The 12,482-nt window shown below is 37.0% G+C and overlaps 1 protein-coding gene across 1 annotated transcript in view; it reads right to left on the bottom strand.

Moving 5' to 3' along the window:
* The window catches only part of COL25A1 (collagen type XXV alpha 1 chain), a 60,046-nt gene that overhangs the window by 31,176 nt on the left and 16,388 nt on the right, over positions 1 to 12,482 (bottom strand). The window contains exons 5-7 of the mRNA XM_031553071.1: positions 10,749 to 10,781; positions 10,551 to 10,586; positions 6,651 to 6,695 (exon numbers count right to left, since the gene is read on the bottom strand). Of these exons, the coding sequence (XP_031408931.1) occupies positions 6,651 to 6,695; positions 10,551 to 10,586; positions 10,749 to 10,781 (114 nt within the window). The remainder of the gene's footprint in view (positions 1 to 6,650; positions 6,696 to 10,550; positions 10,587 to 10,748; positions 10,782 to 12,482) is intronic.

Below are 12,482 nucleotides of genomic sequence, written 5' to 3'. Positions count from 1 at the left end.
ATAAAGGGATGACCTCTGTGCCTGCTCATTTTCACCTTCAAACATTTGTCAAATGTAGGAATACCACTGGGTCAGAGAGCAAATGAGATGCTGCTTCTCAGAAACCCTGTTAATGGTAATTTTCACCCCTAATCATAAAATGCGTGAAGAGAAAAGGGCCCTATAATTGCATGCTGTACACCTAAGTTATGTAAGCTTCATCAGAACTAGAAGTAAAAAAAACCTTGTAATTTACTTCAGAGGATAGTCTTTTTTTTTTTTTTGAGGATTACTAATTAGACATATTAATAACTGGTTGTTTCATGATGATCAAAGCTTTTATGGACTGAGGCAGAGGCTAGCTTTGATATTAGAGGTTAACTCCAAGACATGCTGTTCACTGTCACTGTTTTAATTTTTATAGAACATATAACTGGCTAAAACATGAACTTTTGTTCAAGAAAGGTACAACAATTACAATTCCACTTGCCATGCTAATTGCTTTTTTAAATGTCACTAGCTTGATGACAACCTTTATAAACAACGTAATTCTGTCCTCGTTTCACAGCACAGCTGAAACACAAAGCAATGGAATTATTTGAAACTTTGTTCTGACAGGCCTCATCTGTATGCTGACAGAGACCTAATGTGGCCCACACTCAGGCAGGTTGGAGCTTCCAAACTCCTTCCTGTAGGTCCAAGCATTCTCTAGATGCTCCCAACACCTGGTAGTGGGGACAAACTCCTCACAAGCCACAGAACTTGGCAGAGCCCAAGGTGTTCCTTCTAATCAGAGCAGACGTGGACAGGTCCCCATTTTATTCACTGAAGAGACCAAGGTGTGCTTGTCTTAAATATCATCCTAACTCACTGATAGTCATTTAAAAAAAACTGATGCACTGTCCTTGTCTAATGCTACTGAAAGAATCCTACGAAGTTGAAGATACACAGAACAAAATCTAGCAAGAAAAAAACATCCAAAAACCCAGGTGTAAGGCCATATAGAGAACAACAAAGTTAGAAACATTGAATTTGGTTCACTGATATTTTCCCTCATTTTCCAGAAATTGCCATTTGTTGCCCCCAGATTTCATTTCTGAGATTGATAACCAATACAAATACATTTCCCGAAGTCTTTAAAACAGAGGTGCAGTGCTGTAGCAGCTGATGAAGCTGTACTTGCTCAAACCTAACCTGCTGCTTCTTAAGGAATCTGTGGCACTCAGTTCCAGGGCAGCAATGCCTCAGAAACTCAGAGTGTCTTAGGCCATACAGGTCAGTGAATGGCACTTCATATTTTCTCAGTGTTAAGGGCATTAGAAGGACTTTACATATAGCCTTAAGTCCGTGGGAATTTTGATTTCAGGAGGACTCCAGTATTCAGTTCATAAGAAGGAAGTGAGCAAGGTGGAAAGAAATCTGATAAAAAACTAACCCCACTTTATGAAGCCTTTGTTAAGTCTTTTCATATCAGCTCAGAACTGGCTCCAAAAATGGCCAGCTGAACAGGTTGTCTGGCTCACTCATCACATTTGAAACAATATCTTCACACTCAAATCTGTCTCTAAACTTAGAAAAACAATTCTGGTTTTGAATTTCCAAATGCACGTTCAGCCTTTATGATTCATTTAGAGAAACAAAATATAGTACTTCAAAACCTGTCTAAAACCCTGAAGCTTCATAACTAACCCTACTTTGTATGACATTTGTTATTCTTTAGTGAGCTGATTTTCTCACTGTTTTTAAGTTCTGCCTGCTTGGAGCATATGCTGCTTTGGAAGAGTGTTAAAGAATAACTCTGCAGCAATAATTCTGATTAACTTTGCATGTATTAGTCATATCAAATTCTTCTTACTTAAAGGCTAATTATAATTCAAGTCAGCATAGTACCTATTTTCGAGGATTAGAATAAAAACATTTTTTGTAATAAGCATCTCATTTTTAATTCTTTGCAATGACTGATCTGCTAAATTATTAAAAGCCTGGCCCCAGTTGATTTCCTTTAGAACAGTTACATTCCGAGTCTAACAATTTTATTTTGTTACTTTAAAAATATAAAGAATTTTACTGCACGCACTAATTTCTGACCACATAAAATTGCATACTCGAGGTACATAAATGATTTCGTTTTGCTGTGTCTTTCTTATGACTAATGAAATACTTAACAAATAAAACAGAACATAGGGCTCTCAGATTGTTCAGTTGCATTCAAAATTTGGATTTAGATTGATTTTTGTAAGTATAAAGAAAAATTTAACTATGTTATGAAATAGATGCTGGGAAATAGATTTTTACAAGCTCAGTTTTTTAACTAATACTATCTTTAGGGCAAATGACATCCTGTATTGCAGTTACTTATACTTCAGCCTCTTCCAGGAAAGAAAACGAGAGCTTTCAGGATTTGGAGGATATAGTTTATGACAGATTAATAAGAACTGCATATATCCAAAAGAAGAACCAGCTAAATCCTTCTGACACATGCTTACCATCCAATGTTAATGATGATTTCATTTTCTGGCCTTGATTCTCAATAGTCTGGAAAATGACTTGTCTACCCTGCGCAAGTGATTACTGCCACGGCATATGGAAACCAGACAGGCAGGAATGGATGAACTAAGCTAGATATGTAACTACATGCATACAGATGCATATTTATATACTTCCATTCTGGAAACAGAATTCTGTTAGTAGCATTACTGTCTTTTTAATTTTTTAAATAAATATACCAGTGCATAGAGCTAGTTCTGAAAAACTGCTTCTAAAAATTAGCTGTCCAAATGCAGGTCTTAAATCCTATTTTTTAGATAAGCTCCCATTTTCAGCTAAAAGGATATATCATTGTATTCTACTTTTTGGTGTTTAACCAATTGTACACAGTTTCTTTTTCCTACTTGGACAACTTTTTTTTTTTTTTTACAATACAAGCTGCGTACAAGTGTTCCCAGCTTCAAAATTCTGCCTTTCATTTTCTCTGAGAGGTTTCTTTTGTACTGGAAGTCACTAGATGAAAGGAATATCAGCTTTTCTAGAGGCTTTTTTTTTCTTTTAAAAGTTCTATGAAGTAGAAAATTTTGCAGTCTTTCTGTGGAATTAGAAAAGATACAGGATGAGCTCTAAGTATGAAGAGAAAAGAAAAAAAGAAATTTAAGTACAGAAAAAAATCAATATTAGAACTGCTTTTCTTTTCACTTAAAAAAAAAAAAAGCCACATTCTTATCCACGTTCTTATTTTTCTGAAATCTTGCTCAGGTACAGGCCCAGTGAAGTCAGTCTAAAGCAGAAAAAGATACAAGTGGCTGCACATGGGTAAGTCTAGTCAGGCAATTACAATGGATTTGAATGCACAGAAAAATGCCCCTTCTCAAAGCAGAAGGACTAGAAGTATCTTCACTTCTTGTGACAAATCAACTAATAGAATTTTTCTTGAACATAATCAAATAAAAGCTCAGTTGTAATCACAATCTTTGTTTCAGTATTTGTTTTAAAACTGGAGCAGAAACGTTGAAGAAAATTCAGATGGTGTATAAAGTACTGTTACTGAGAAAACTTTGTGTCCTGCAGAAATCTTCCTTCTGCAGTGAAGAAATTGAAGGCTGCACTGCCTAAATGCCAGAAAATGCAACACCACAGATTTGAGAGATGTCTGACAGTCCAGCAAATAAGAGAGTGCATGATTTCCACTACACTAAGCTAGCTCTGCTTAGTACATGTTATCCCATAAAAGTTATGAGATAAAACAGATATATAAAGTTTGTGTTTCATAGAAAGTATCCTGCATCTACATAGCATCAGTTGGGGGATATCAGAGTGATGAATTAATATTCTGTGTTTAGGTCCCTTACTCGCATCCCAAATTACATGGTGCAACACATTCAGGGGCTCATTAAGTTTCCAGTCATTCCTAAACAGCAACAGGTGCTTGAAAAACACTTCTCCAGCATGTCACAGACAGCTTCATCACTGTCTTGGAAATAACTGACTGCACTTGTGTTTCCTCCATGGCACTAACTGACAATGCTGAGAGACAGCAAAAGAACAGGAAGAACTCCCAAAACATCCGTATGGACATAGTGAATGAGTCTAGAAGAATAATTAATAACAACCCTGCTGCATACTCTGAATTCTGATGTGATACTTGCATGTCCATGCAGTACTGCAATTCATTTGGATCCCAATGTCATGTTAAACCGAGCTCTAATGGGTTTCTGGGAATATACACTGATTAATTAATTGAAATGGCATTATAAGAAGGTGAAACTTTCCAGTGATTAATATTTATTAATCCTTTAAGAAGTCTGGATATGCTTTCAGGAACACTAGACTGGATGCCTTGGGACTTTTCTTCAACCATGAGAAGAAAGATGAGATGCAGCTGGAAAGATATGATTCTCTTCTTGCTGTGGCATTTGTGTTTTCACAGGCTGCTTTAACATTTGTAAGGAGTGCTACGTAAGTGCAGGGTTACCTAAAGTATTTCATAGTACAGACTGCCACTGTAGAGAGTTTCATTCACAAGAAGGCAAATTTGTAGTTCAATGGATAGACGAGAGGAGACTTCAATTCCTTAAATGGATGGTCATGGGATAAATACCTAAGAGCAGAAGAATTACATCCAAGAGTTTCCTGTGTAAAGAATAAACTTGTGTCTTGATTGTGTTTTCTCTACCTGAAAGAACTAATGGAAATTCTTTGAAAATTAGGTGACATGGAGTCTCCTTTTCCCAATTTCTTCTCATATACCTTGAAGAAGTCTGCTTGCATTGGACTCTCAATATCCAACAATTCCATAGCTGTTTAGAACACAACAGCTCTGTAAAAATGATCCTGAGACAGCAAGTTCATTCGTTCAAAATCGCTTGTGTGCTTTGAGATACTGTATATCAAATGGAAATGAACACTTGCTATTTATTTACCTGATTTTCAGAATGCTTGGCTGGGGAACAGTTATAAGATAAATCTGCACACCTAGATGAATTAACATATTTCAGATGTATTTGCCAATGAGGGCTAACTGTACAAAACTGCTTAAGCAGAAAATGAATAGAATATGGTAATTTCTAGAGCATCCCAAGAAGACACAAATTTTGAGACTATTCTGTAACTCCAATTGAAGTGGACAGAAGAAAGATCAAAAAGCACAGTGAGAATCCTAATGCTTTTTAGCTGCAAGGGATTTCATCAGAAACTTTTATACAAGACTTTTGAGTCTTTGATTTTTCACTTCACATTTTGCCTTTTAGGTGGATTTTGAAGCACCCTCTGAGTCACTTTTACCACCAACAGATAAAGCCTAACAGAAATAATATTCTAGATCAGATATTTAATTGTTTTAAAGTTCCATGCTGAGATAATAAATGAAACTGTATAGTTGGCATGAACAGCCATAACCCTAGCTGGTTTTGGTGAGTGTTCCCAGGATGCTGGCACTGACCTCCAGCTGAGCTATCTCCTTGCTTCCTAGTAAAGCAAACAGACCATGGATTTCTGTTGAAGATGCTTTTGAAAATACAGTTTCATCACAACTCAGCTACATGATCTTTACCAGTTGATGTAGAGGTCATTCTTGCAGAAAAAGAATGTCCACCCTGGGAACTATATTTTCAGGTATGACAATATACAAACTTTAATATGCACTTTCAATTATTCCCATAATTCACTAGAAACACAGAAAACACATTATGCATGAACGTTGTGGCAATTCACAAGTCCTTTGAGAAAACCACTGTAAATATTGCATTCCATAAGATAGATACCGAATCCTATCGAAACAGACAGAAGTTTGGCCTTTGGCTTATTCCTCTTTTTATTGGAAAAGCAATATAAATCATCTCCTGAGGTATGCACAAGCTCATGATGGAATGTAAACAAAAAGTTTCAGAGATTTTGTCCTCCAAAAGAAGGATCTTTGCCACAAAGGAGGAGCAGCCAACCTAACAAGCACTCCCTCAGGATATGCAAATCCTGACTTTGCACAGCACTGTACAGTTGCAGCTCAAACTGCCTAAGAGTCTGCAACTCCCAGTGCAACCACTTATGCCAGAGCTAAACCAACCACATGTCTTTTGCATCAACTTACCTAAAGATCCCAGACAAACCGGAAGCCAGGAGCTAAACCAGGTATTAGACCAGGGACTGTAGCTAATACTGAATAGAATCTTATTGAAACATTTTGACTTCACAGTGGAAATCACTTCTGTGTAATGGAGCAGAGAGTATTTTTGTTGACAGAGCCAGTTCTCTGCAGTCTGTGTATAATGAATGTAGTTTGCCGGCTGGAGAGACCTGCTAAATTCTGTAAGATTACTGCTACTGGAAAGTAGCCATCAAAATGGAAACCAAGTAAAACTTGGTACAATCACAATGTCACAAATGCCAAAACTCTTACATTACAAAGAAAAATAAAGGACTACCAATATTAGATATTTTTAAGCAGCGGAATCCTTATTTCCCAGATAAGGCAATGGTTTGCTTCACATTTTACTATAAGATGTACTGTTTCATTACTTAAACCAATTTCCCATACAAAACCTTCCTGTGTTAATCAGAGACAATCTCAATATCAGAGACTCAGATGCTGTATGAGCACAGTAGGACTACTTTAGTCACATCCTTGCAGTCCCTCCCCTCTTTGTGGTGCCCCCCCAGTACCACAGAGACTACAGTTTATTTACCTTTATCCCAGGGAGTCCAGGAAGCCCAGGAAGACCTGGTTCACCCTATACAGGAAAATTGCATAATATTACAGACATTATTCAGTTAGGGTCACTATGCAGTGAACACACCTATATATTCTGTAGCAAAATAAAAGAGCACAGGTGACTACTAGTCAGTTCAAGCGGGACTGATATTTTCAAAATTAGTGATTTAAATGCAGCTTTCTGAATGTACCATTTAAGAATTTAAATATCTTCTGGGAACCTCTGATGCTATGACAACATCAAAATCCACGTCAGAAAAACTGAGAATGAATTCTCATTATTTTGGCAACTAAATGAGAAGAAAACAAGCAACATTGGTTCATTTCCTAGGCTGCCATTTAAATTCTATGCTTACAACAGATGTTTAATTCTGTTCCATTTTCAACTCTGAGATAGATGTTGTGCTGCCTGACTGCCTGATTTAGCCACCATGCAATTCAGGTTTAAATTGTGCAATTCAAGCAGAACTACCTAATTACAGCTGGAGCATTGTCTTTATAGAGCTATCTGTTGCATTATTTCAGTGCGTGATATTTATCTATGAATATACATGGTGTCATAAAGGCTGGTGATAATCTAACCTTTTATTGCTTTACCCAGAAATATCTTGCTTATTTAAAATTGTAATAAAGTGACCTACAGCACAGCATTTAAAAGGGTAAATTAGTAATGAGGATCAAGAACTGAATGTATTTCCTTTGATGCAAAGTTGATATTAGTCTAACACAAGAAAGGCTAGCACAGCATTCTGACACGTGGCCATTTTGAGATACCAACTAAACAGAAAGATGTCATCTAGGGAAATAAAAATGATGAACAGAAAAAAAAAAAAAGTAGTAGTAACATATGAAGAAAACATTATTTTAAAGGCTGGAGATTTTACTTTAATACACAGATGGATTCAAACCAATGCCTTGGTTGTGAATATTCCCTGAACTTTCTGGAACCGGTCTGAACTCTGAAGCCAACTTTTATCTTTATTATGAGTTGAACTGTATTCCAGATTTTGTACATGCTTGAGCTTTATAGAGATCCACATTTCAGCTCTGTGGTTAGGGCTATAGATTTTGCTATTGAAAAATTTTACTTGTGTATATACATACACATACACATATTTGTACACTCAGCTATAATAGATACATACAACAAACAAATGTATGTATGCATAATATAGATGTTCCTACAGAACCCAAAAACATTACTTTGAGACAATAGTATTAAACAGAGTGAAAGTGCTAGTAACAAAATTATGTTCCACCACAACTGAAGAACACAATACAGGGTCTGCAAATTGCTTTACCAAATAGAGTAACTTTACATATTATGGAAGGCTCTAATAATACATTTCAGTTACTCCAACATTTTAAGTTATCAGACTACCTAAAAGCACAGGAAAGAATCCACTCTTAAAACATTAACTATAAAATTAGATGAAAGAATGGTGGCTAGGATACAATTTTCAGTAGACTCTACTAGCTCTTGGTTTATTGCCTAACACTTAGTAAAGCAGGAAATGGGTTGTCAGTCTTGCAAAAGAATAATCCATTAAAAAGTCTTCATTACACCCATGCTTGATGAAGTGCTGGCTCCAAAATCTCTCTCCTCTGTCAAGTATCTCAGCTGGGCAGCCACACACCACACTGCTAACATGACTTTTTCTTATCCAACTGTGGAACACTAAGTTTCATTTCTAAGCACAGCATATGAATGATCGCAACTGATAAATCTATTAGTATTGCTGCAGTAGGTCAGTGCTTAATCTCGGGAAAGATCTAAACCCTAGGGACCCAAACATAACAAGCAGAAAGGATCCAGCAAAGCCAGTTTGTATTCACAGCAATCTAAAACAATTAAGATGCCAGTCCAAGATACGTCAAAGAATGTCATACATAATGAAATCACAAATGTTTCATTATAGTTAGCATTGTAGATGAGTGTTTAACACTTTACTTTCTGGACTTGTTCTAATATGAAAGATACAAGCACAATTTTTGAGAAGAATAATTTTTAAAGAAGGAGAAACTGTATACTAACTTCTCATCACACTAAGTTTGTTCTGTCGTGATACAACATGTGGCACACAATAGCCTTGACAGGCCACTCAGGCACCAATACATCTCATTTCATGTAAGTATTATTCAGGTGGGTAGCTCAATATTTACCTGTTCTTTTAGAAGATGGATAAGGAGTAACCAGAAGAGGAGGGAGAAGTAATATATAAGGAAGGAAGATACAGAAAGGAAAAAAGAATGGGGCATGAGGCAGAAGAGAGGTGATGCAAAGGGATGACACACGAGTTTGTTCGGACAAAGGTCCCTACAGCCCCTGATGAGGTGAAAGAGTCCCCACTGAGCAGAGGCAGAGTGGTATCTGTGGGACACCTGGCTGGAGGATGCACTCAGAGCAATCGCATTATGGGACCTGCTGGCCGTGGCTGGAGACAGGGAGGTGGCATATTGGGAGCTTGTGAGGTGATGTGGAAAGAACACATTAAGGTCCCTTTGGTGCAAACAACAAGCTGACACTATAGAAAGTCTGAGCCATGTACTTCTCACTTATCTATGTTATGTAAATGAGATCAAACCTGAGTGCCTGGAGACTGAGATCCTGCAGGAGCCTGCTGATAAATCACTGCTGCTTTTACCTCCATGGCAGCCAGCTAATGAGAGAATGAATCTCAACAGGCTCTTAAGTGCATTTTCTAGTTTATTGCCCCAGCAAAGCACACGCTAGAGAATGCACATGCTGAATGATTCCACAGACTAGATAGCTTCAAGCTACCATGATTACTTTCTCTAATTAAAACTGTTTTACTAAAGAACTGCATTTACTACTGTTATAGTCTTTGTTTAGTCTGTTTTAACTGATGGTAACTAAAATTTCTCAAACAAAAAGACTCAACTTCTTATTTTATATTAATAAGTGTTTTGAGATTTTGCTTAGTCACCCCAAGGCCTTGAGTATTAGAAAACAGTAGTAGTGCCACTCACTATACAGCTGGTTAGGCTGGAACATCTGCACACTCAACTTTCCACTGGGTTCTGCTCCACCCTAACAGCAGTAGGAATTTTTCAATGTTATAAGATACAAGAATGATGCTGAAGGCTTCAGGGGGAAACCAGGTATTGCAGAGCAAAAATCTGGTACCCTCATTGCCTCTTCTCTTTGCCCTTCCAGCAGCTCTCCCAGCAGGACCTACCTCCTACTCTCCCGAAAGGCAGCTGAAGGCAAAGCATTCACTGTCTGATGTACTATGGATTCAAAAGGGAAATTACCCAGCTTCATGGCCTCTTGCAGCACAGAGTGATTACAGCTCCTGCTGGATCTTTACTTGCAAAAACATCATCAACTATGCAGCACCCAGGGGAATTTCTTCCCCAGGAAGAAAGAATGGAGCAGCATTACCCAGTCTCTGTCCTCCCAAACACACTGTGCATCTCTGATAGTTTGATTTCCCTTATAAATACATAGCAAAGGGATTCCAGTCAACATTTATTTTCTTCCTAATTAGATGTAATAATGTACTACAGGCTGAAGGTTAATATTCAGTCAAACATGCAAAGTTAACTTGCGATCATTCAAGTAGCAGAGCCATTTGTTGTTAGTCTTGCCAGCTGCAGTTGGGTAAGCTTTCAATGCAAGAAGTGTTCTGATGCTAGAAGAGGAGGTGTGTTATTCTGTCACTACTTTTCATGCTAATTAGTGTTATCATTCCTGTGCTTTTTATAATACAAAATGATCGTATGCCATATTGTACAAGCTGCTACATAGCACTACATTGGGCTCATCCTAGTGTAAAAACAGTTTAACATAACAAGACTTATCACAAATCCAACAGTGAAGAAAAAGAACACAAACATTTCCAACTAATACCTTTTGTCCAGGCCGTCCAGATTCACCAGGTTCACCCTAAACAAAGAAAAGAAATGAATAACATGATATCTGTCAAAAGGAATTAAAAATAGGATTGGGGAAGATCATAACATTACCTGAAAAGTCTGTGACACAACAAAGTAACACTGATCAGCCACCCCTCTTCTCCCTGTACAACTGCTTTCAGTGTTTAATTACCTTAATTCCTGCAGCAGACGAACCAGGGTCACCCTGATAAAAAATCCACAAGAAATGATCATACTTATTACATATACAGATTTAAGGAAACAAATACAATAAAACGTGCAAGATAATAGCAAGATGATATAGCAAAATAGCTTTAGCAATACTGTCTGCACTCTGTGATGATATATAGGAACTTAGCCATTGAAATTAAATCAAAGGATTCAGAAAAGAAACCATATTATTTTCAAAAAAAATTCAGAGAGAGTTAGTTTCAAAAAGTGTACTAAGTACAAATTTCACAACTAAAAATGTAGATGCAATAATTGCTGATTTTGTAAGAATGAACTTTAAAAAGCTGGAAGATGGGACACAGTTTGGCATCTCTAAATTACTGACATACATTAAAAACATTTACTGCAATTTACGAGTGATCTTTTTGATTTGGTTCTACAGATCTCAACTGACATAGCTTTTTGTGCTAATCAAGATGAGCCTTGAAAAAATTGACACAGATAGTATAGAAGCCAACAGTGTTATCCACTTTGAAGATGTTTAAGCAGAGTACCCATTCCTGATGGTTCAGTGAAGCTGGAGGAAGCATTCTGTGAACGGTGGAGATTCAGAGTTTGGTATGGGGATTATTTTTTGTAATAGTCCAATAAAACTAAATGGCACCAGAAAACACGCTCACTTCGTTTTAAAGAACAGAAACAGAATTTCCTCTACACAGTTGCTGCAGCTCTCTCATGTGTGAGTTAAAAACAAAAAGTCAGTTTTATGAAGGGTTGATTCATGTCTGGAAACCCGAGCTGCCTCTTCTTGATAGACGTGCATGAGTGATACTGCTGATATCCCTTACAAGCATGTACAACTGCAAAGCTTCAGGGACTTTTTATAGCTGTAAAGTGGTAAAGCAACTGGTAAGAGACATTCACAAGTTAAACATTTTAAGGGATAATGATTGATATGGGGAGATAAGAGCATTAAGTATTTATAATCCACCTTCACATAAGAATGAAAATTAATACGGGATTAAAAGGAAAAATATAGCACAGGATGTTCTCTGTTCTCTGATGAGTCAGACCATTTGGAAATGAAGAAATTTTAGCAGGGGAACATGCACACAGAAGAAAAATACTTGGTAGTTTCCAGGGGCTAAGTCTAAGAACTCATGTCTGACACTGATACTGCCTTTAGAGTAGGCCAACTCAGAAAAGACAGTTTCCTTTTTAAATCATGGGTCGAAAAGTACTGACCCAAGTCAGCATCTCTGATAGCCACTGGGTACAGCAGTTCAGAAAGTAAAGCTAAATCAACTGTACAAATAGGAACCTGTTCAAACAAAGTTTAAAACAGTTGTCACCTCTGTCACATAGCAAAATTAAAATTTAGTATTTATTTTACAGAAACATGATTTAATCTTTTAAAGAAATGTTTTACAATTTGTGATCTATGAATGAAATATCTTAAACATCTAGCATTATCATTTAAGTGTAATGGTCCCCGCATTTATTTATATAAAATAAATGGCTTTTTTTTAATTATTTTTTAAACCAAGCAAGTAGGAGGCATACATACAAATGGCTGAACATCTGGGAACTGCACCAGTACTAGCCTTACATCATCTCTGAACAACACTTCCAGCAGATCTCTTAAAATGTCTTTTAAAAATAGTGCCTCAGTAAGTCTTGAACTCCTCTCCACAGGTGTTCAGTTCACAAAAACTCTCAATACTCATCTGGTAGT

This window comes from Meleagris gallopavo, chromosome 4 (assembly GCF_000146605.3).
Source record: "Meleagris gallopavo isolate NT-WF06-2002-E0010 breed Aviagen turkey brand Nicholas breeding stock chromosome 4, Turkey_5.1, whole genome shotgun sequence".
NCBI classification, from domain to species: domain Eukaryota; kingdom Metazoa; phylum Chordata; class Aves; order Galliformes; family Phasianidae; genus Meleagris; species Meleagris gallopavo.
This window is presented reverse-complemented; position numbering and strand designations above follow the sequence as displayed.